Genomic DNA, 25,663 nt, shown 5'->3' on the forward strand with positions numbered 1-25,663 from the left:
ACTAAGGAACTTATCTAGATGTGTTGTGAGCACTTTGAACCCCCACTTTTAGCCCACTATTTTTTATTTTCACAATGGTAACAGGAGAAATTGGACCACAAAAGTTGTTGTCCAGTTTGTCCGGAGTATGCTGGTACCCCATATTTGGGGGGACCACTGTTTGGGCACACGTCGGAAGTAGTGACGTTTTGAAATGCCGACTTGATGGAATGGTTTGCGGGTGTCATGTTAAGTTTGCAGAGCCTCTGATGTGCCTAAACAGTGGAAACCCCTGACAAGTGACCCCATTTTGGAAACTAGACCACCCAGGGAACTTATCTAGATGTGTGGTGAGCACTTTAAACTCCCAAGTGCTTCACAGTTTATAAAGTAGAGCCATGAAAATAAAAAATCTTTTTTTCCTCAAAAAATGATATTTTAATCCACAATTTTTTATCTTCACAAGGGTAACAGGAGAAATTGGACCCCAAAAGTTGTTGTATAGTTTGTCCTGCGTACACTGGTACCCAATATGTGGGGGGGAACCACTGTTCGGGCACACGTCGGGGCTCGGAACGGAAGTAGTGATGTTTTGAAATGTCAACTTTGATGGAATGGTCTGCAGGCATCATGTACGTTTGCAGAGCCCCTGATGTGCCTAAACAGAGGAAACTCCACAAGTGACCCAATTTTGGAAACTAGACCCCCCAAGGAACTTATCTATATGTGTGGTGAGCATTTTGACCCCCAAGTGCTTAACAGAAGTTTATAACGCAGAGCTGTGAAAATAAAAAATCATTTTTTTCCTCAAAAAATGATTTTTAGCCCACAATTTTTTATTTTCACAAGGGTAACAGGAGAAATTGGACCCCAAAATTTGTTGTCCAGTTTGTCCTGAGTACGCCGATACCCCATATGTGGGGGAGGACCACTGTTTGGGCACACATCGGGACTCGGAAGGGAAGTAGTGACGTTTTGAAATACCGACTTGATGGAATGGTCTGCGGGCGTCATGTTACGTTTGCAGAGCCTCTGATGTGCCTAATCTGTGGAAACCCCCCCCACAAGTGACCCCATTTTGGAAATTAGACCACCTAAGGAACTTATCTAGATGTGTGGTGAGCGCTTTGAACCCCCAAGTGCTTCACAGAAGTTTATAACACAGAGCCGTGAAAATAAAAAATCATTTTTTTTCCACAAAAATAATTTTTTTTAGCCCTCAATTTTTTATTTTCCCAAGGGTAACAGGAGAAATTAGACCCCCAAAGTTGTGCAATTTTTCCTGAGTACGCTTATACCCCATATGTGAGGGTAAATCACTGTTTGGGTACACGTCGGGGCTCGGAATGGACGGAGTAATGTTTGACTTTTTGAACGTAAAATTGGCTGGAATAAATGGTGGCGCCATGTCACGTTTGGAGACCCTGTGATGTGCCTAAACAGTGGAACCCCTCAATTCTAACTCTAACCCCAACACACCCTTAACCCTAATCGCAACCCTAATCATAACCCTAACCCCAACACACCCCTAACCCTAATCCCAACTCTAACCCTAACCACAAGCCTAGCCCTAATCCCAACCCCAAGCCACCCCTAACTCCACCCCTAACCCTAATTCTAACCCTATCCCTAATTCCAACCCTAACCCTATTTCTAACCCTATTTCTAACCCTAACCCTATCTCTAACCCTAATTCCAACCCTAACCTTAATTACAACCCTAACCCTAATTCTAACTGTAATGGAAAAATAAAAATTTTTTTTTATATTATTATATGTCCCTACCTATGGGGGTGATAAAGGGTGGGTGTATTTACTTTTTTTTATTTTGATCACTGTGAGAGTTTATCACAGTGATCAAAATGAAAAAATGAATCTGCAGCATTGCAGATTCGACAGGCGCACTGCGCATGTGACAGCTGTTTTCCAAGATGGCGGCGCCCATGATCCGAGACGGCGGGACACCGGGACGGCCAGAGGGACTTTGTAAGTACTGTGGGGGGTGAGGGGGGGATCGGAAGGTGAGGGGGAGCGGAGGGAAGGGGGGCAGATGATGACTGCGGCGACCGATCGCAGCCGTCTGTCGGTGGCGGGGGCCGATCGCCCCCACCAGTCGGTGTGGGGGGGTCGGGTCTCAGTCTCCAGCCATGGCAGATACTATTGCAGTATCGGCCATGGCTGGATTGTAATCTTTCACCAAATTTCATTGGTGAAATATTACAAATCGCTCTGATTGGCTGTTTCACTTTTACCAGCCAATCTGAGCGATCGTAGGCATGTGGGGGCTAAGCCATGCCCCCTGAGGTTAACTATAAAGTGTCCTCTGTGTGCGGGTCGGGTGACCTTTCAGTGACCCCGGTCACCCGACCCACAGGGGGGCAATCAATTCATGACGCCACATAGGCATGATGGGTCATATTGGCACGACTTTTCATGACGCCTATGTGGCGTCAAAGGTCGGAAGGGGGTAAAGGGAAACTTTGAGGATAGTATAATGTAGGATGAGGCCTAATAATTCCAACTATGCCTCACTTGTTTATTTGCAGTCTGAGTCTCTGCTCAGCTTCAAAGTAGAAGTCCTGCCTTTGAGATACAGTGGTCTGCCATGTTCATAAGCAGAGTGGCAACCTTGTCCACCAACCATGATTTGCAGGTATCCAGCCATTGTCAATCACAGCCAGAGGACAAGGTTGTCGCATCAGACCAGCACCAATAGATGTCAATTTTAGTGTAGAATTTTCTGCTTTAAATTAGCTGCAGATTATCTATTGCAACTCCTTAGTGCATGTGAATGGACCTTAAGGATTCATTAACATGTCTCCTAACCTCTGTGGATTGTCCATGACTGTAGATCTACAGCTACTCTGGTGGAGATAATTCTACACCAAAATCTCTATTTAGCTCTATGGATTTAGGTGCAGGTTTTAGTGCAGGATTTTAGCCCCTTGTCTGAATGGCTGGAATCTTCTTTGCATACTGGCAGCATACATTCACATGCAGGGACATAAGTAGCTTGGCCCTGGCCCCATAACAAAGTTATGCCTCCTGACTAAGCTGTTTAGGGCGAAACGTACGTTGAGGTTGCAGGGTGGGACTCCTGCAGGGGCACCTACCTTTTGCTGTCGGCACCATGACTTCAGGTATAATATTTCACCCTCATTAGTGGGTATGCTTAGATAATTCATTTGGGCTCTTTGTTAGGCTAGTTTCACACTTGCGTTTTTTTGCTGCACGTTTTTTGCGCAAAAAAACGCATGAAAAAAACGCATACAAACGCATACAAATGCTGCGTTTTTTCCAGCATTTTTATGCGCATGCTGGAAAAAAATGCAGCGTTTTTATGTGTTTGTATGCGTTTTTAGTGCGTTTGCGTTTTTTCTACATTTTTTTTCCTCAACCAAAAAAATCAAGATAACAATTATTAGGGTTGGGGTTATGGTTAGGTTAAGGGTTAGGTTAAGGGTTAGTATGGTCAGGGTTTAGGGTTAAGGGTTAGGGTTAGGTTAAGGGTTAGGTTAAGGGTTAGGGTTGGGTTAAGGGTTAGGGTAAGGGTTAGTTAGGGTTAGTAGTACTATCCCAAACCTTAACCCAACCCTAACCCTTAACCTAACCCTAACCCCTAACCTTTAACCTAACCCTACAAACCCTAACCCTAAATCCTGACCATACTAACCCTAACTAACCCTAACCCTTAACCTAACCCTAAACCTTGACTTTACTAACCCTAACTCATCCTAACCTTTACCATAACCATTGTACAAAAAAAAACGCATGCACAAAAAAACGCATAAAAAACGCATGTATATGCGCAATATGCGCACCCATAGACTTATAATGGGTTTCTTGCTGTAAAAAAACGCAATGCGTGCGCATGCGTTTTTTTGGGGCAAGTTGGACGCTCAAAAAATGCAACAAGATGCAGTTTGTGCGCCCGAGCGCACAGTAAAAAAACGCATGCGCGCAAAAACGCATAAAAAAACGCATTCACATAAGCGCATCCCATGCAAAATATAGGGAAAAAAAACGCATGCGTTTTTCAGCGCTATAAAAGTGTGCAAAAAAACGCAAGTGTGAAACCAGCCTTAGACATGTGTCTGGACTGATTATTAGCCATTCAGTGGTAGTGTTATTTATACTGTTATTCTATTACTATTTTATACAGACTATGCAGTCCAGACATGTGTATATCTACTTATGACTAAGGTTCCTTGTAACTGGAATAGAGGTGGTATATTTAGATACTTACATTGTTAAAGCGCCTTCCATAATATATAGTCAGTTGCTGACTTATTTGAACCTTCAGCCATTTCTAGGTGTTCATTGTTCAGTGAGTCCTTTATGGGTTCTGTGATGAGGGTTCACGCTGTGTATCAATTCTCACAAAAAAAAAATATGTATTTTTTTTGTTATGACTTGTTATCATAGACATTGTTAGTATTTTACTAAATAAATTTTGTACTGAATTAAAAAATCCTTTTATGGTGATCTCATTTCTATATAGTTATATCTATTTAATAGAATATGTGCTCACATTTTGGTTATATGTTATACCCATGATTGTGTTTATGAAGCTACAGCTTCAAATTTAGAGGATTAGCTTGTTGGTGCAAAAAGTTTTGAAGGGGCCTGGGCCCCCCTTCCTCCGCGATGCCCTGCCCCTGTAGCCACGCCCCCTGCCAACAGCCTGAAATGAAGTTCCAATGCTGAATTAGTGCTGGGAAGAGGGTACACCGTGCTCCGGTAGGTGCCGGTCACCTACCGGAGCATGGCAGGGGGTGAATTAATATTCACCACCTGCTGCCACACGCTGCGTTCCTCTGCATTGATACAGGACCTGGAACGATGTATGCAATCATGTGATCGCTCACATCTCAGGATCTGCATCTAACCCTAACCCTGCAGCAGCAGGCAGTATTAATTTATCCTTGCCAGGCTCCAGTAGGTGACAGGCACCTACCAGAGGATGGTAGATACAGGGGGCATTACAACCCTCGGCGGCAGGCCCCTGACAGCCCGAGGGCAGTGGCGTCCCCTGCCTACATGGTAGGCACGCCACTGCTGCACTGCATCCATGTGGATGGGATTTAGACCTTTATGCTGCATATGACCCCAACCTAATGAACCGTTGAGTTAGCATGCTTTTTCTTCACAAATACTTCTTACATGTTTGCTTGTTTTTCCTGATGTAAACCTTTTATTTTCATGGAATTCTGCATTTTGCTAGTTTCTGCTGCCGTTAATCCTTTCACGACTTTGAAAATGTGACATTTTTGAAGCTTGGAAGCATTTTTAAACAGGAATATATCACAGTTATTCACCAAGGGCCACACCAATTTATGGTTGTCCCCGAAGGGCCGTTTGTTACTCTGCAGGTTCTGTAGAAGCTGGTTAACCACCACTTTAGTTCAGCAAAGCCAATATCTCAGTTCTGCAGCGATCGTTGGTGGGATTAACCCTGTAGTCAGTCAACAGTCCCCCTGCTTAAATACATAGCCTGCATTAAAGGGGTATTCTCATGCCGAACAGCAAAATAAGGCAGCATGCTTTCAGCAATCATGGGAAGGAGAAACAGATGCTATAATTACTTACTAAATGGGAAACTGCTGGGGAAATCAGACATGGAAAAAGACTTAGTCATCTTAGTCAATAAGAAGCTAAATTGGAGTGCCCAGTGTCAGGCAGCTGCCACCAAAGCAAATCCGGTCATGGGATGCATTAGAAGAGGTCTGGGGACACGAGATGAAAACATAATTCTCCCTCTGTACAAATCACTCGTCAGACCACACTTGGAGTATTGTGTGTAATTTTGGACGCCGGTGCTCAAGAAATACATTACTGAACTTGAAAGGGTTCAAAGGCGGGCTACTAAAATGATAAATGGAGTTGGTTCACTACAATACCCCGAAAGGTTATCAAAATTAGGTCTATTTACTCTAGAAAAGAGAAGACTTAGGGGAGACCTAATATATATGTACAAGTATATCAGAGGGCAATACAGAGATCTCTCCAATGCACTGTTTGTACCAAGGACTGTGACAAGAACACGGGGGCATTCTCTTCGTTTGGAGGAAAGACAATTTCTGCACCAGCATAGAAGAGGGTTCTTCACGGTAAGAGCAGTGAGGCTCTGGAATTCTCTTCCTGAGGAAGTGGTGATGGCCAACTCACTGAATGAATTTAAGAAAGGAATGGATGCTTTTCTTGTGAGTAACAGTATAGAAGGTTACGAATAACAGAATATTATAGGTAGATGGTTGACCCAGCTTAGGGGAAGGAATTTTTTTCCCTATGGAGAAAATTGGCTTCTACTCTGTGCGTTTTTTTGCCTTCCCCAGGATCAACAATGCAGAACAGCTGCACTAAAAATAGGCTGAACTAGATGGACATAAGGTCTTCCTTCAGCCTTCAAAACTATGTTACTATGATCTTCTCCTCCTAGTACTTAACTAGAGGTCTTCTGCTCATCTTTGCCTGATCTCCTGGCTGTGTGGGCTGGCGATCGCCATGCTGGATCTGGAGGCCACGAGTCCTCTTCTTCTTTCCAGCATCCTCTTCTTCTGCCTGATCTCATTGCAGCACTGCGCATGCGCAGCAGTGTCATGGTGACAGGAGAGGCATCCTGCCCCCTGGATTGACTGATGAATGGGACAGGAGTGACGTCATGTCAGTGAGTGGCCAGGAGACATTTGGCCTCACTTCCACGACATTCTTCATGTTTCATGGATCAGTGATCCAGGCAAGATGAAAAGACAGCCGGAAGCAGGAGAAGAAGACACAGGGAACCGCTAGACTGTACTCCGGGACCCAAGGAGCTGCAGTTGCGACAGGGAAGTATGTGAGTTTTTTTGTGTTCTAGGGTGATAATACTCCTTTAAGGCCAGCCAGAAGAGCTACTGAAAAGGCAGCCACAAGAATCCCCAGCAATTGGAGTCCTGTATATTTTACCCCCAGGTATGTTCAGCTCTAGATGTTTTGTTCCCTGCATGTTGTTTTGTTCCCTGCAAGCTGAGGGTGAAACATCTGGGGTCAAAATGCTAGGGGCAAAACATCAGATGGCAAAACATCCAGGGACAAAATTCTGTAGGTGAAACATCCGGGGGAAAACTGCTGGGAGTGAAACATCCAGGGGTGAACTGAGGGGGGTGAAAAATCCTTGGGCGAACTGCTGGGGTGAAACATCCTTGGGCGAAACATCTAGGGGCGAACGGCTGTGCCCCCGCACATATCGCCCCCAGCAGTTTCTCGCCCAGCAGTTCCCCCCGGATGTTTCACCCCCAGCAGTTCGCCCCTGGATGTTTCGCCCCTGGGGAAACATCCTGGGGGCCAAATGCTGGGGACGAAATGTGGGGGGGGCGAAATGTACCCGGGGGCGAAACATCCAAATCCCCCGATACACATGGCCCCCCTCATCCCTATACTGGTATGCATGGATCCCTCATCCATATCCTGGTATGCATGGCCCTCATCCCTATCCTGGTATGCATGGATCCCTCATCCCTATCCTGGCAGGAATGATCACCCTCATCACTATCCTATCCTGGTATGCATGGTCCCCATCTTTAACCTGGTATGCATGGCCCCATCTCGCCCTGGTATATAGGTTGCCCATCTCGTCGTAGTATGCAGGGCCCCATCTCGTCCTGGTATGCAGCGCCCCATCCTTATTCTGGTATGATTGGCACCCATCCCGGTCCTGGTATGCATGGCCCCATCAGAAAACATAAAAAAAAAATTACAATTACCTACCCGGCGCTCCTTCATAGCATCCTGCTCCGATGTCAGCAACTGCTTTATGCTTATAAGCAGCACATGGCATGGATGTCATACGTTGCTCACAAGCAGAGCTCAGCTGCCGGAGTACTCACCGGGACTGTGCGCACAGAGAGCAGTGAGTATTCATTCCTCTTCAGTAGCGCGCAGTGTCAGCCACCGGCTTCCTGCTGCTGCCGGCGGTCACGTGTGCCGCTACTTAAGAGAAATGAATATTCATTGGATTCATCATTCATTCATTAGGAGACTATTTAATACTGAACCATATTCAAGCGGGACTAGACGAAGAAAACCCTAAAACCATGTATCATGTTATCTGAAACAGTCAGAAAACTAGCCACATATTGGCCGACCGCAGACCTCAAACTATATACTGTGTAAGTTTACGAGATGGACTAAATGTATAGACTTGTTAGGAGACTATGTAGAAAAATAAATTTTTTTTTTTTTACTATATTCATTGTGTTTATTATTCATTATCATTACTTTTGGATCGCCCCTCGTATAAGCCCCTCCAGTGTCAGGAATAGATAGTATGTGACAATCCCGTATATACCGCTCAGGGAACACTTACCTTTCAGAGATAATTTCCATATCCATACTAAGTAATGGCACAGATCTCCCAGACATTATGACTGCACATATCCCTAGTCTCTATAACGATATTGCACTCATTCCCTGACAGACCGCAGCATGGCCATTAGTTAGAAGCTGCTAATGATCTTTGGAGCAGGTAAGTTTTCCCTGAGTGGTACATATTGGGCCGTCTGAAGACTGCGTTTAGTCTAGGACAATTTGTCTGCACTACTAATTATCAGCAGTTACATTACCAAACTAGGGCAGTCCCTATAGGGGAAAAACACAAGAATTATACTGTATTATCACATACTATCTATTCCTGACACTGGAGGGGCTTATAAACTTACACAGTATATAGTCTGAGGTCTGGGATCTGCCAATATGGGGCTAGTTTTCTGACTGTTTCGGATAACATGATTTTAGTTTTTTTTGTCTAGTCTCGCTTGAATATAGGTCAATATTAAATAGTCTCCTGATGAGTCGCCTTTGAGGACGATGAAGCCCATAGAAATGAGAGGTTGGAGAGTGAGTGTGTATACGTCACCTCATCCTATGTACTGAACTGTGGGGTACATGTTTTTTCTATTAGTCACCTACTGACTAACCCTCAGGGGGTGAATTATGGGTATAGTTTTACATTTGGAATTAATAAAGTTTAGTTTTATCCTTTTGTCAGCAAACATGAGGAATGACAAGAGACAACCCATTTGAGAAGATTCAGTTTTGGTTAAAACTATTCCAACACTATGAACATAAAAAAGGCTTCTCCCCTATGTGACGTCTGTGATGTTTATTAACGGTTGATTTTCAAGTAAAATATTTCCCACATTAACAGGAAAAAGGCTTCTCCCCTGTGTCAGCTCTATGGTGATTAACTAAATCTGATTTCTGGTTAAAACATTTCCCACATTCTGAACAGGAAAAAAGCTTCTCTCCTGTGTGGGTTCTTTGGTGTTCATCAAGATTCCCTTTCTGGTTAAAACATTTCCCACATTCTGAACAGGAGAAAGGCCTCTCCCCTGTGTGAGATCTTTGGTGTCTAACAAAACGTGATTTCTCGTTAAAACATTTCCCACATTCTGAACAGGAAAAAGGCTTCTCCCCTGTGTGGGTTCTTTGATGGCGATCAAGACTTGTTTTCCATTTAAAACCTGTCCCACATTCTGAACATGAATATGGCTTCTCTGCTGTGTGAATTCTCTGATGTCTAACAAGACTTGAATTCTGAGTAAAACATTTCCCACATTCTGAACATGAAAAAGGCTTCTCTCCTGTGTGGGTTCTTTGGTGTTCATCAAGATTCCCTTTCTGGATAAAACATTTCCCACATTCTGAACAGGAAAAAGGCTTCTCCCCTGTGTGAGTTCTCTGGTGAGTAACAAAATGAGATTTCTTGTTAAAACAATGCCCACATTCTGAACATGAATATGGCTTCTCTGCTGTGTGAATTCTCTGATGTGTAACAAGACTTGAATTCCGGTTAAAACATTTTCCACATTCTGAACAGGAAAAAGGCTTTTCCCCTGTGTGAGTTCTATGGTGATTAACAAGCAGTGATTTATATGCAAAACATTTCCCACATTCTGAACATGAAAATGACTTCTTTGCTTTAGGAGCAGTTTGTTTTTTATTGCCTCTTTTTTGACTTTGATTTTCCTTAGTAGTCAGTAATGAATCAGAAGATGGGACCTGTTTCATAGGATCAGATGACAGAACTTTGCTGTGAATGGATGATGATATATCTGGAGTAATAGCAATCACTTCAGTTGTATCTTGTAGGATCTCAAGATCATCAGATTTGAAAATTGAAGATGTCAGCTGTCCCTCTGATCTCCTGGTACAGTCATCTGCTAAGATAAAAAACAATTTTTTTTTAATAAAATATCCTTGAGTTTTATATTTTTGAATGTTTCTACTTAGCTTGCCATTTTTATGGACAGTTTATGTAAAAAACTTTGATTATTTACCAAGACAATGACAGTTCACAGTCTAATAGAAAACCTTGTTGGATGAACCAGTAGTGTGCGGTGTTCAACTGTTTGTTCATTCTGCCTCCCAAATATCGAATAAAAAGAAACCAATCAATGTAGGCGAAAATAATACCAATTCTCATCTCACAAAAACAAGACCCCACTCAGGTCCATCATCTGTCAATAGAAAAACAGATAAGGCAGGTTACAGTCAATGCTATAGTTAGGGTTAGTGTTGGGGCTATAGTCAGGGTTTATTCTAAAGTTAGGGTTAGGCTAAAGAATTTTGCTTTTCTCAATTGTTTACCCAATAATTTAATCACATCAGTCACGTCAGAGTTTTGTTTCCGGAAAAAAAAATAAAAACAAATAAAATGGCCGGTCAGTATTATAGGGAGGCTTATGCACTTTTATGTTCTGACAGTGAAGAAAGTGCAGTGTCAGATGGCGATGTGGATTTCGAGGGTTTTAGTAGCAGTGACAGTGATAGCTCAGAAATGAGCAGTGATTCCGGTCCATCCTCACACACAAGGACCAGTACAACAAGAAGGACAAATAGCGCTTCTGGAGAAATGTCTCCAACTCAGGGAACAATGCCCAGTACTAGCGCTGTCCCTAGTGCTCGTGAATTGGCGCACACCAATGTCCAAGGGCCTTTGCCTCTTGATGTAGCATTTCCCAGATAGGAGGCTTCGGATTCGGCTACTCCATTCATCCCTAATTTTAATGCCATTCCTGGTATAAATGTGGAGGTGGAAAATTTTGGACCAATTATTTTTTTAAAAATACATAAAATTAATTTGCACTTACATGGAAAGCCGAGGGTATACTCAGTACATGTGCCTCTTATTCATATAAATTGATAGTAAGGTTTGGATAAATTAAAGTGATTAGTGACTACTAAAAATAATTTTTTATAAAAAATGGTGTTTTTGGTCCTAATTAGAAGTATTAAAGATAAAAAAGGCAACAGTCCAAGGAATCCTAAGCAGCTGAAAGATATCTGTCTTAATTGGTGACAGGACTGGTGGTTTTGGGAGCTAAATGTTCACATCAAAATGCAAATTAATGAATGCAAGCATAGAGCCATACCTGAGATCATGAATAGTAGCGGTTGGAAAGAGTGAGAAATGTAGGTAACTTGGTCCTTTTTTCAATGGTGATGATAGCGCTGAAAGTTCCCGTCCACAGACAGATGTCTGAGTCTCCAATCACATGTAGTTACTGCTGATGCCGTAAATCCTGAGATCAAGGCTGTCTTCCAGCGAAGAGTGCACGTGGACGTGCTGTCAGGAGCAAAGTCTGAAGAGCAACGATGGATAATCTGACACAGTGGGTTCTGTCACGGCCAATGACAGCCCACCCGCCGCGTAATCGTCGTTGCAAGACGGTAATTTAGGCAGCGTGTCTGGATCTTTGGGAAATTTCCACATTGGAAAAATATCTGACCTTTAACTGTGTACCAAAGGGACTGAGGGTACACAAAACACTAACAGGAGATATTGGAGACCCAGAAATCTTAATGGAATGGGATGCCATGTTTCACGATTTTTCGAAAAGAGCAGTCTCCTTTATTATAGAGAAAAGGAGGAAAGAATTAATGAGGGTGCGTAAAGAAATTATTGATCTGTTTGAGGAGATTAAGCCTTATGAATTTCATCCAGAAATCATACATCTTTCCGATAATATCAAAAAGAGGTTACGCAATAAGGAAAATGAAATTATGGAGAAAAAACGTAAAAAATTTGGGAGGGATTTTTCTACCACCATCATAGATAAAACTACATTAGTAACAGTATCGGAACATGGAAATGAACAAAGTATTAATCGGGATGGGGACTGCCAATCTTCCAAATTATTGACTTTGGATGAGATACAAGGAGGGGACACTACTCTCTTCACCTCCAGTGAGAGGTTCTCCATTCACCTGACCTCAGATATGGAAAACCCTACATGCAATGAAGTACCCATTGAAGAAGTATTGGCAACAATGCATATGGAAGAACCTCCTAATATATCAACACCAGTAACCTCTATAAGTTCTCAGGATAGATTTGCAGTTCTGGACAATTTAGATAATACCCCCTCTACATCTAGGGACAAGCAACCACGGAAAATCACTGATAAACCAGGTCCCAAATTACAGAGGAAACAACCAGTAAAAACAAAACAGAGCCACCTTCCTTTTTTTCAGGTGGGACTAAAACGAAACCCAAAAGGGGATGTAGGGGCGGGCAATTTACCAAAAAAAAGAATCAGTCAACATATTCAGCAAAAATCAACCAAACACTAATATCTGAACAGAAAATATTTAATTTAAGCCGACACCCTCTACAAGACAATGAACTTTGTTTACTAAAGAAAGGTTTGAAGTATGCTCCCAGTGCCAAGTTCAACAAATTTCAGGCATTTATTGGGATCAAATTATTTGAGGAAATTGGCTTTGAAAAAGCATTATATGAAAAAGAATAATATTGGAATTAATCCCAACATCTCCCCTTGCGTAACCGACCCCTATCAGCATACTGCTTTAAAGAAAAAAATCGAACTTTAACCCGCTTCAAGAATATTCAGAAGCCTTTGAAGCATTCCAAAGTAATGTTATACATGAGATCAGAAAAGTATCTGAAAAAAGATGCAATAAATTTAAACGCAATTTGTCTTATCAAGAAACCAAAGCTCTGAGACAATTACAGTGGAATAAGGAACTAACAATATGACCGGCAGACAAGGGCGGGGGTATAGTGATACTTAATACTTCAGACTATGAGAACGAATCTTCCCGCATTCTTGGTGATACAAATACCTATAAAGTATTACTTAACCCCTTCACCCCCAAGGGTGGTTTGCACGTTCATGACCGGGCCAATTTTTACAATTCTGACCACTGTACCTTTATGAGGTCATAACTCTCGAACGCTTCCATGGATCCCGGTGATTCTGACATTGTTTTCTCGTGACATATTGTACTTCATGATAGTGGTAAAATTTCATTCAAATAACTTGCGTTTATTTGTGAGAAAAACGGAAATTTGGCGAAAATTTTGAAAATTTCGCACTTTTCCAACTTTGAATTTTTATGCCCTTAAATCACAGAGATACGGCACACAAAAAACTTGATAACTAACATTTCCCACATGTTTACTTTACATCAGCACAATTTTGGAACCAAAATTTTTTTTTGTTAGGAAGTTATAAGGGTTAAAAGTTGACCAGCGATTTCTCATTTTTACAACACCATTTTATTTTTAGGACCACATCACATTTGAAGCCACTTTGAGGGGTCTATATGATAGAAAATACCCAAAAGTGACACCATTCTAAAAACTGCACCCCTTAAGGTGCTCAAAACCACATTCAAGAAGTTTATTAACCCTTTAGGTGCGTCACAGGAATTTTTTTGAATATTTAAAAAAAAATGAACATCTAACTTTTTTTCATAAAAAAAATACTTCAGGTTCAATTTTTTTTATTTTACCAAGGGTAACAGGCGAAATTGAACTGCAAAAGTTATTGTGCAATTTGTCCTGAGTACGCAGATACCTGATATGTGGGGGGGAACGACTGTTTCGGCGCATGGCAGAGCTCAGAATGGAAGGAGCGCCGTTTGACTTTTTCAATGCAAAATTGGCTGGAATTCAGATTGGACGCCATGTCACGTTTGGAGAGTCCCTGATGTACCTAAACAGTGGAAACCCCCTACAAGTGACCCCATTTTGGAAACTAGATCCCCCAAGGAACTTATCTAGATATGTGGTGAGAACTTTGAACCCACAAGGGCTTTACAGAAGTTTATAACGTACAGCGGTACAATTAAAAAATCATATTTTTTCCACAAAAATGATCTTTTCACTCCAATTTTTATTTTCCCAAGGGTAGCAGGACCCTAAAAGTTATTGTGCAATTTGTCCTGAGTACGCTGATACCCCACATGTGGGGGTAAACCACTATTTGGGCGCATGGCAGAGCTCGGAAGGGAAGCAGCACCATTTGACGTTTTTGGCTGGAATTGAGATCGGACACCATGTCGCGTTTGGAAAACCCCTGATGTATCAAAACAGTGGAAACCCCCCACAAATGACACCATTTTGGAAAATAGACCCCCTAAGGAACTTATCTAGATGTGTGGTGAGAACTTTGAACCCCTATGGGCTTCACAGAAGTTTATAACATAAAGCCATACAATTAAAAAATCATATTTTTTTCAACAAAAATGATCTTTTCACCCTCAATTCTTATTTTTCCAAGGGTAACAGGACCCTAAAAGTTATTGTGCAATTTGTCCTGAGTACGCCGATACCCCACATGTGGGGGTAAACCACTATTTGGGCGCATGGCAGAGCTCGGAAGGGAAGCAGCGCCATTTGACGTTTTTGGCTGGAATTGAGATCGGACACCATGTCGCGTTTGGGAAAACCCCTGATGTACCAAAACAGTGGAAACCCCCCACAAATGACACCATTTTGGAAACTAGACCCCCTAAGGAACTTATCTAGATGTGTGGTGAGAACTTTGAACCCCCATGGGCTTCACAGAAGTTTATAACATAAAGCCATACAATTAAAAAATCATATTTTTTCCACAAAAATGATCTTTTCACCCTCAATTCTTATTTTTCCAAGGGTAACAGGACCCTAAAAGTTATTGTGCAATTTGTCCTGAGTACGCTGATACCCCACATGTGGGGGTAAACCACTATTTGGGCGCATGGCAGAGCTCGGAAGGGAAGCAGCGCCATTTGACGTTTTTGGCTGGAATTGAGATCGGACACTATGTCGCGTTTGGAAAACTCCTGATGTACCAAAACAGTGGAACCCCCCCACAAATGACACCATTTTGGAAACTAGACCCCCTAAGGAACTTATCTAGATGTGTGGTGAGCACTTTGACCCCCCCCAGTGCTTCACAGAAGTTTACAACGCCCGGGCGTGAAAATAAAAAATTCGTATTTTTTCCACAAACATGATCTTTTAGTCACCATTTTTTTTATTTTCCCAAGGGTACCAGGATAAATTGGACCCCAAAAGTTGTTGTCCAATTTGTCCTGAGTATGCTGATACCCCATATGTGGGAGAAAACTACTGTATGGGCACACGTCGGGGGCTCGGAAGGGAAGTAGTGACGTTTTTGGAATGCAGACTTTGATGGAATGGTCTGCGGGTGTCATGTTGCCTTTGGAGAGCCCCTAATGTACCTAAACAGTGGAAACCCCCCACAAATGACACCATTTTGTAAACTAGACCCCCCAAGGAACTTATCTAGATGTGTGGTGAGCACTTTGACCCCCCCAGTGCTTCACAGAAGTTTACAACGCCCGGGCGTGAAAATAAAAAATTCGTATTTTTTCCACAAACATGATCTTTTAGTCACCATTTTTTTATTTTCCCAAGGGTACCAGGAGAAATTGGACCCCAAAAGTTGTTGTCCAATTTGTCCTGAGTACGCTGACACCCCATATGTGGGAGAAAACTACTGTATGGACACACGTCGGGGCTCGGAAGGGAAGCAGTGACGTTTTGGAATGCAGACTTTGATGGAATGGTCTGCGGGTGTCATGTGCGTTTGGAGAGCCCCGATGTACCTAAACTATTGAAACTCCCAAGTGACCCCATTTTGGACACTAGACCCCCCACGGAACTTATCTAGATGTGTGGTGAGCACTTTGAACCCCCAAGTGCTTCACAGAAGTTTATAACACTCGGATGTGAAAATAAAAAAATCATTTTTTTCCACAAAAATGATATTTTTGCCCCCAATTTTTTATTTTCCTAAGGGTAACAGGAGAAATTGGACCCCAAAAATTGTTTTGCAATTTGTCCTGAGTAGGCTGCTACCCTACATGTGGGGGTAAAACACTGTTTGGGCGCATAGCAGAGCTTGGAAGGGAAGGAGCACCATTTGACTTTTTCAACTCAGAATTGGCTGGAATTGAGATCAGACGCCATGTTGCATTTGGAGAGCCCCTGATGTGCCCAAACAGTGGAAACCCCCAATTCTAACTCCAACCCGAACCCCAACACGCCCCTAACCCTAGCCCTAACCCTAGCCCTAACCCTAGCCCTAACCCTAACCCTAGCCCTAACCCTACCCCAACCCTACCCCAACACACCCCTAGCCCTAACCCTAGCCCTAACCCTAATGGAAAAATGGAAATAAATACATTTTTTTTATTTTATTATTTTTCCCTAACTAAGGGGGTGATAACGGGGGGTTTGATTTTACTATTTATGGCGGTTTTTATATTTGGCAGCTGTCGCACGCTAAAAGACGCTTTTTATTGTAAAAATAGTTTTTGCATCACCACATATTGAGAGCTATAATTTTTCCGTATTTTCACCGAGTCATGTGAGGTCTTATTTTTTGCGGGACGAGTTGACGTTTTTATTGGTACCATTTTCGGGCACGTGAAATTTTTTGATCGCTTTTTATTCCGATTTTTGGGACGCAGAATGAACAAAAACCAGCGTTTCATGAATTTCTTTTGGGGGGGGTGCGTTTACACCGTTCCGCGTGCGGTAAAATTGATAAAGCGGTTTTATTCTTCGGGTCAGTACGGTTACAGCGATACCTCATTTAGGTCTTTTTTTTATGTTTTTGTCGGTTTTATGCAATGAAAACCATTTTATATAAAAAATAATTATTTTTGCATCGCTTTATTCTGCGAGTTATAACTTTTTTATTTTTTTGCTGATGATGCTGTGTGGCAGCTTGTTTTTTGCGGGACAAGATGACGTTTTCAGCGGTACCATGCATATTTATATGCGTCTTTTTGATCGCGCGTTATTGCACTTTTTGTTTGGCGGTATGATAATAAATCATTATTTTTTGCTTCGTTTTTTATTTTTATTTTTTAAGGGGTTCGCTAAAGGGGTTAACTAATGGGACAGTTTTATAGGGCAGGTCATTACGGACGCGGCGATACCTAATATGTGTACTTTTATTTATTTTTTTTTATTATTTTCAAAAAATGAATTTATTGGGGAATATTTTTTTTTTTTTACTAATTTATTTGGCGATTTTTTTAAATTTATTTTTACACTTTTTTTTAATTTTTTTTTTACTTTATTACATAGTCCCAGGTGGGACATCACTGTCCTGTGACAGATCGCTGATCTGTCACATCACAGATCACTGTGACAGATCAGCAATCTGTCACAGGCAGTGCACAAGGCTTCCTCATGCCTGCGCTTTGCAGGCACTGAGGAAGCCAGCTTCCCCAGGCCCCCGTCGCCATCTTGGATTCGGGGGCCTGGAGGAAAGGAGCCCCCCGCAGCAGCGCTGCACATTGCGCTGCCGTGGGGGGCTCAGGGAAGCACGGAGGGAGCCCCCTCCCTGCCGATGCTTCCCTTTAACTCCCGGTACACCGCGATCGCGTTTGATCGCGGTGTGCAAGGGGTTAACGTGTCGGGGGCGGTCCGTGACCGCCCCTGACACATTGTGCCGGGTGTCAGCTGTGATAATCAGCTGACACCCGGCCGCGATCAGCGGCGCTCACCACATGGGCGCCGCTGATCGCGGTAGACGTACTATCCCGTCCCCAGTCATACGGGCCCGGGTACCGTGGACGGGATAGTACGTCTCATGTCAGGAAGGGGTTAATGACCCCTCTGATATATATCTAATAGAAATGCGTGACTTGATTAAGAGGGGCCTTATGAATGGGCTCCTCAACAAGCAAGAATTTGATTTTATAGATACTCCATGTCCAAAAGTTCCCTATTTTTATTACTTACCAAAAGTGCACAAAGACCTAAAAAATCCACCCGGGAGACCAATTATTTCTGCTATTGGGGGTCTAACATCAAATTTATCTAAATTTGTGAACTGTCATTTACAACCATTGATACCGAAACTTCCAGCATATCTTAAAGACAGTACCCACATTTTAAATATTCTAATGGATGTAAAATGGCGTGAACATTACATTATAGGTACAATGGATATCACCTCTCTATATACTGTCATTCAGCACCAGAAAGGTTGTGAAGCGGTTAGGTACTTTTTGGGGATGGTAGACACATTACCCCATGACCAAATTGATTTTATTTTAGAATGTATTAATTTTATTTTAACTCATAATTATTTTAAATTCGGGATGCACTACTACTCCCAGCAGTGGGGTACAGCCATGGGTACCAGGTTCGCTCCTAGCTATGCAAATCTGTATGTCGGACGATGGGAACATGAAACCATCTATCCGGGAGGCAAGCTACGGGCGAACCTGGTACTTTGGCATCGTTTTATAGACGATATTATATTTATATGGTCTGGTGGTCCTGATTCACTGAAACAATTTTTTAATGAACTTAATAAAAATATGTATTTTTTAAAATTTTCTATGACCACCAGCACTAGTGAGATCAACTTTCTTGATTTAAAGATCTTTACAGAAGATAATAAAATAATGACACGAGTATACCATAAGCCCACTGATTCTAATGACTTTATATCATTGGATAGCTGCCATCTACCCAGCTGGCTATTGAACATCCCGAAAAGTCAGCTAATAAGAGCACATCGGAACTGCTCCAAAAAAGAGGACTTTAATCAAGAGGCAGTGGCTATGATAGATAGGTTTGCCAATAAGGGATAAGATCGAGAGTTTTTACAAAAAACGAAAGAAACAGAGAAAATACTGAGGGAACAGCTGTTACAACCATGCAAGCAGAAAAATGAATATGCAGCTGTAGAGGACATACCTATAATCATACAATACAATGCAAATAGTGCAATTCTCAAGAAAATTGTTAAGAGAAATTGGAATATTTTGAGAAATGATAGGATTATAGGAGAATCTTTACCACCATATCCTAAATTTATTTTTCGCAAAGCGCAAAACCTGGGCAATATGATAGCCCCCTCTATTTCTAAACCTTTCGAAACGGGCAGTAATAATGAGGTTACACTACCAGCCGGTTTTTTTCCCTGTAAAAAATGTGGACCTTGCAAAAAACTGGCCAATAAGAAACAAAAGTCAATTGCCAATAAATTTGCAGAGCTACACATAAAGGAGTTTATCACATGCAACACAACTGGTGTTATATATGGTATTACTTGCCCTTGTGGCAAGATATACATTGGCCGTACTATACGCCCGATGCATATTCGAATAGCTGAGCATTTGCGCAATATTACTAACAGATTTACTGGCCACCCACTCTCTCAGCATTTCCTTACCCACCATGGGGGTTCTATTAAGGGCATTATAACCACTGGTATATGAATAGTTAAAAGGAGCTGGAGGAAAGGGAACTTTATTCAGCAAATGTCCAGGGAGGAGAGTAAAATTATTTTTGAGATGAACACCTTGATCCCGAATGGCCTAAACAGTGAAATTGAGCTGTTCGCTTTTAATGTCTGAACTTAGTCATAGGAGAGCCGTGGATATATAAGCACTGATAGAACTCTAACGGACCTTCTCTGATGAAGGAATCCGCTGATTCTGAAACGCGTCAGAAATTTGTCAGGTCCAACCAGTGCCTGCTAACCATTCACGTGCCTAAATTACCGTCTTGCAACGACGATTACGCGGCGGGTGGGCTATCTGTCATTGGCCGTGACAGAACCCATTGTGTCAGATTATCCATCGTTGCTCTTCAGACTTTGCTCCTGACAGCACGTCCACGTGCACTCTTCGCTGGAAGACAGCCTTGATCTCAGGATTTACGGCATCAGAAGTAAATACATGTGATTGGAGACTCAGACATCTGTCTGTGGACGGGAACTTTCAGCGCTATCATCACCGTTGAAAAAAGGACCAAGTTACCTACATTTCTCACTCTTTCCAACCGCTACTATTCATGATCTCAGGTATGACTCTATGCTTGCATTCATTAATTTGCATTTTGATGTGAACATTTAGCTCCCAAAACCACCAGTCCTGTCACCAATTAAGACAGATATCTTTCAGCTGCTTAGGATTCCTTGGACTGTTGCCTTTTTTATCTTTAATACTTCTAATTAGGACCAAAAACACCATTTTTTATAAAAAATTATTTTTAGTAGTCACTAATCACTTTAATTTATCCAAACCTTACTATCAATTTATATGAATAAGAGGCACATGTACTGAGTATACCCTCGGCTTTCCACGTAAGCGCAAATGAATTTTATGTATTTTTGATTTTTACCCTGGGACTTTTTTAGTGGCACTGTCTACATTTTGCTGCTATTGGAGCCGGTATCCGAGTTGCATGCGCCTAATATTATTTTTATCTACCAATTATTTTTTTAATTTGTTTCTGACAGACAGCTTGCTAGAGCATATTGTCCTACAAATTTATAAGCGTCCCAATTCATCAGCCAGAATCCACAATCCTATTATGCTAGGTCACATTTATGGAACCAACTAATGTCCTAGAAATGAAAACATTTTTAGGACTTATATTCGCTATGGGGCTTGTTAAATAAACGAGCATTCAGTCCTATTGGTCCAACCGCCCTGTTCAAGCCACCCCTATGTTTTCTGCTGTTCTTCCTAGGACCCGTTATGAAATGCTCATGAGATTTTGGCATTTTAACGACAATAGTCAATGCCTGCCCAGAAATGCCCCAGAACATGACAGACTATTCAAAATCAGACCTATCATCGAAGACTTGACATAAAAGTTCTTAAAGCTCTACACCCCAACAGAAAACATTTCCATTGATGAGTCCCTTGTAAAATTCAAAGGAAGACTGCACCTCAAGCCATTTATTCCTTCTAAGAGGGCAAGGTTCGGAATAAAGCTCTATAAAATGTGCGAGAGTTCAACCGGATACACATCAGCTTTTCACATTTATGAGGGGAAAGACAGCGAACTAAACCCACCAGGAGGCCCTACTTATCTGGGGACATCTGGAAAAATCGTTTGGGAGCTGATAACTCCATTTTTACAAAAAGGCTACAATCTGTATGTTGACAACTACTACACCAGCATACCCCTATTTAAAAGTCTGGTTGAACAAAACAGAGACTTGTGGGACCATTCGCAAAAACCGTCAGGGGTTTCCACAATCATTGGTCAAAGAAAATTTCCGAAAGGGGCAGTCAGGGGCTTTACACAATGGAGAGCTGCTTGCGCTTAAGTATAAGGATAAAAAAAAGATATTTTTATCCTGAGCTCGATCCACACAGATGCCACAAGGGCCACTGCAGACCAACAGGGATCCACTACTCCAAAACCTGTGTCTGTCATTGACTACAACAAATATATGGGGTGTGGACCTTGCAGATCAGGTTCTACAGCCATACCAGGTATCAAGAAAATCATATATCTGGCATAAAAAGTTAGTCATGTATTTTTTTTCAGGTGGCCACATATAATTCTTTTGAGTTATACAAAAAAGCAGGAAATGCAGATACTTTCCTTGATTATCAGGAAAAGGTCACTGAAAATCTTGTTTTTGATAATTTTGTCCCCGCCAACCCTTTAGAATGTGAAGATGTCAGAAGACTCACTGAGCGACATTTTATTGTACTCATCCCAGGGACTGAAACAAGAAAGAACCCCCAGAGAAGATGTCGTGTATGTTCCAAGAGAGGAATGAGGCATGATACCCGCTATTATTACCCACAATGCCCATCATTGCCAGCCTTATGCCTCCATGTCTGCTTTAACCCCCAAGGGTGGTTTCCACGTTCATGACCGGGCCAATTTTTACAATTCTGACCACTGTCCCTTTATGAGTTAATAACTCTGAAACGCTTCCATGGATCCCGGTGATTCTGACAATGTTTTCTCATGACATATTGTACTTCATGTTAGTGGTAAAATTTTATTCAAATAACTTGTGTTTATTTGTGAAACAATGGAAATTTGGCAAAAATTTTGAAAATTTCGCAGTTTTCCAAATTTGAATTTTTATGCCTTTAAATCACAGAGATACGACACACAAAATACTTAATAAGTAACATTTCCCACATATTTACTTTACATCAGCACAATTTTGGAACCAAAATTTTTTTTTGTTAGGAAGTTATAAGGGTTAAAAGTTGACCAGCCATTTCTCATTTTTACAACACCATTTTATTTTTACGGACCACATCACATTTGAAGTCACTTTGAGGGGTCTACATGATAGAAAATGCCCAAAAGTGACACCATTCTAAAAACTGCACCCCTCAAGGTGTTCAAAACCACATTCATGAAGTTTATTAACCCTTCAGGTGCTTCACATGAATTTTTTTAATGTTTAAAAAAAAGAACATTTAACTTTTTTTCATAAAAAAATTACGTCAGGTTCAATTTTTTTTTATTTTACCAAGGGTAACAGGATAAATTGGACTGCAAAAGTTATTGTGCAATTTATCCTGAGTACACTGATACCTGATATGTGGGGGGGAACCACTGTTCGGGCACATGGCAGAGCTCAGAAGGGAAGGAGCGCCGTTTGACTTTTTCAATGTAAAATTGCCTGGAATTCAGATCGGACACCATTTCACGTTTGGAGAGCCCCTGATGAACCTAAACAGTGGAAACCCCCCACAAGTGACCCCATTTTGGAAACTAGACCCCCCAAGGAACTTATCTAGATATGTGGTGAGAACTTTGAACCCACAAGGGCTTCACAGAAGTTTATAATGTACAGCCGTACAATTAAAAAAATCATATTTTTTTCCACAAAAATGATCTTTTCACCCCCAATTTTTATTTTCCCAAGGGTAAGAGGACCCTAAAAGTTATTGTGCAATTTCTCCTGAGTACGCTGATACCCCATATGTGGGAGTAAACAACTATTTGGGCGCATGGCAGAGCTCAGAAGGGAAGCAGCGCCATTTGGCTTTTTTGGCTGGAATTGAGATCGGACACCATGTCGCATTTGGAAAGCCCCTGATGTGCCAAAACAGTGGAAACCCCCCACAAATGACACCAATTTTCCCCACAAATAACACCAATTTGGAAACTAGACCCCCCAAGGAACTTATCTAGATGTGTGGTGAGCACTTTGAAAGCCCAAGGGCTTCACAGAAGATTATAACGCCCGGGCGTGAAAATAAAAAAATCATATTTTTTCCACAAACATGATCTTTTAGTCCCCAATTTTTTTATTTTCCCAAGGGTAACAGGAGAAATTGGACCCCAAAAGTTGTTATCCAATTTTTCTTGAGTACGCTGATACCCAATATGTGGGCACACGTCGGGGCTCGGAAGGGAAGTAGTGACGTTTTGGAATGCAGACTTTGATGGAATGGTCTGCTGGTGTCATGTGCGTTTGGAGAGCCCCTGATGTACCTAAACTATTGAAACTCCCCACAAGTGACCCCATTTTGGAAACTAGACCCCCCACGGAACTTATTTAGATGTGTGGTGAGCACTTTGAACCCCCAAGAGATTCACAGAAGTTTATAACACCCAGGCGTGAAAATAAAAAAATCATTTTTTTCCACAAAAATTATGTTTTTGCCCCCAATTTTCTATCTTCCTAAGGGTAACAGGATAAATTGGACCCCAAAAGTTGTTTTGCAATTTGTCCTGAGTAGGCTGATATCCCATATGTGGGGGTAAAACACTGTTGGGGCGCATGGCAGAGCTTGGAAGGGAAGGAGCACCGTTGACTCTTTCAGCGCAGAATTGGCTGGAATTGAGATCAGATGCCAGGTTGCGTTTGGAGAGCCCCTGATGTGCCCAAACAGTGGAAACCCCCAATTTTAACTCCAACCCTAACCCCAACACACCCCTAACCCTAATCTCAGCCCAGACCCTAACCCTAATGGGAAAATGGAAATAAATACATTTTCTTTTAATTTTATTATTTTTCCCTAACTAAGGGGGTGATAGCGGGGGGTTTGATTTACTATTTATGGCAGTTTTTATGTTTGGCGGCTGTCGCACGCTAAAAGACGCTTTTTATTGTAAAAATAGTTTTTGTATCACCACATATTGAGAGCTATAACTTTTCCATATTTTGACCCACCCAGTCATGTGAGGTCTTATTTTTTGCGGTACGAGTTGACGGTTTTATTGGTACCATTTTCGGGCACGTGACATTTTTTGATCGCTTTTTATTCCGATTTTTGGGATGCAAAATGAACAAAAACCAGCATCTCAAGAATTTCTTTTGGGGGGGGGGGGGGCGTTTACAACGTTCCGCATGCGGTGAAATTGATAAGGCAGGTTTATTCTTCGGGTCTGTACGATTACAGCGATACCTCATTTATGTCTTTTTTTATGTTTTGTCGGTTTTATGCAATAAAAACAATTTTATATAAAAAATAATTATTCTTGCATCGCTTTTTTCTGCGAGCTATAACTTTTTTTTATTTTTTCGCTGATGATACTATGTGGTGGCTCGTTTTTTGCGGGACAAGATGACATTTTCATCGGTACCATGGATATTTATATCTGTCTTTTTGATTGCGCGTTATTGCACTTTTTGTTCGGCGGTATGATAATAAAGCATTGTTTTTTGCCTTGTTTGTTTTTTATAAGGAGTTCACTAAAGGGGTTAACTAGGGCGACAGTTTTATAGGACTGGTCGTTACGGACGCGGAGATATTAAATATGTGTACTTTTATTGTTTTGGGTTTTTTTTTATTTCCAAAAAATGAATTTATTAGGGAATATATATATTTTTTTTAATTTATTTAGTGATTTTTTTACAAATTATTTTTACACTTTTTTTTTTTTTTTTACTTTATTACATTGTCCCAGGGGGGACATAACTGTCACATCACAGATCGTTGTGACAGATCAGCGATCTGTCACAGTCAGTGCTGCAGGCTTCCTCATGCTGGCGCTTTGCAGGCTCTGAGGAAGTCAGCTCCCTGCAGGCCCCCGAAGGTCCCCGCCGCCATTTTGGATCCGGGGACGTGCAGGGAAGGAGGCCCCCGCAGCAGCACTGCACATTGCGCTGCTGCGGGGGTCTCAGGGAAGCACGGAGGGAGCCCCCTCCCTGCCGATGCTTCCCTAAACTCCTGGTCCACTGCGATCGTGTTTGATTGCAGTGTGCCAGGGGTTAACATGTCGGGGGTGGTCCGTGACCGCCCCTGACACGTAGTGCCGGGTGTCAGCTGTGATAATCAGCTGACACCCGGCCGCGATCAGCTGCACTCACCACGTAGTAACCCGTCCATGGGCAGAGGGGCCCGGGTCCCATGGATGGGATAGTACATCAGATGGCAGAAAGGGGTTAAAATCTTCCACACAGAACCACGTTTTTGAACTGTTTTGACATTCAAGCATTTGGATTATTTGGTAACAGACACATTTGAGTAGAGCTGACTTAACAATTTCCGGGGGTAGGTGGGGGGAGGTCTCCAGAGACACAAGTTGGGCACAATATATTGGGCACTACAATGACATTTTTGCAATTTTTGCTCTGAAACTTCTACTACGTGTTTCTGGAAATCATCCATGTAGTGAAAATAATAATAATAATCTTTAT

At 41.9% G+C, this 25,663-nt stretch overlaps 1 protein-coding gene across 1 annotated transcript in view; it reads right to left on the reverse strand.

Annotated features, from left to right (window-relative positions):
• Positions 1 to 9,102: 9,102 nt before the first annotated feature.
• The window catches only part of LOC141099689 (uncharacterized), a 133,918-nt gene continuing 117,357 nt past the window's right edge, over positions 9,103 to 25,663 (reverse strand). The window contains 1 exon segment of the mRNA XM_073587650.1: positions 9,103 to 10,174. Within this exon segment, the coding sequence (XP_073443751.1) occupies positions 9,156 to 10,174 (1,019 nt within the window). The 3' untranslated portion in view covers positions 9,103 to 9,155.

This window comes from Dendrobates tinctorius, unplaced genomic scaffold, assembly GCF_039654945.1.
Source record: "Dendrobates tinctorius isolate UK_male_01 unplaced genomic scaffold, ASM3965494v1 ptg000101l, whole genome shotgun sequence".
In the NCBI taxonomy this organism is placed as follows: Eukaryota; Metazoa; Chordata; class Amphibia; order Anura; family Dendrobatidae; genus Dendrobates; species Dendrobates tinctorius.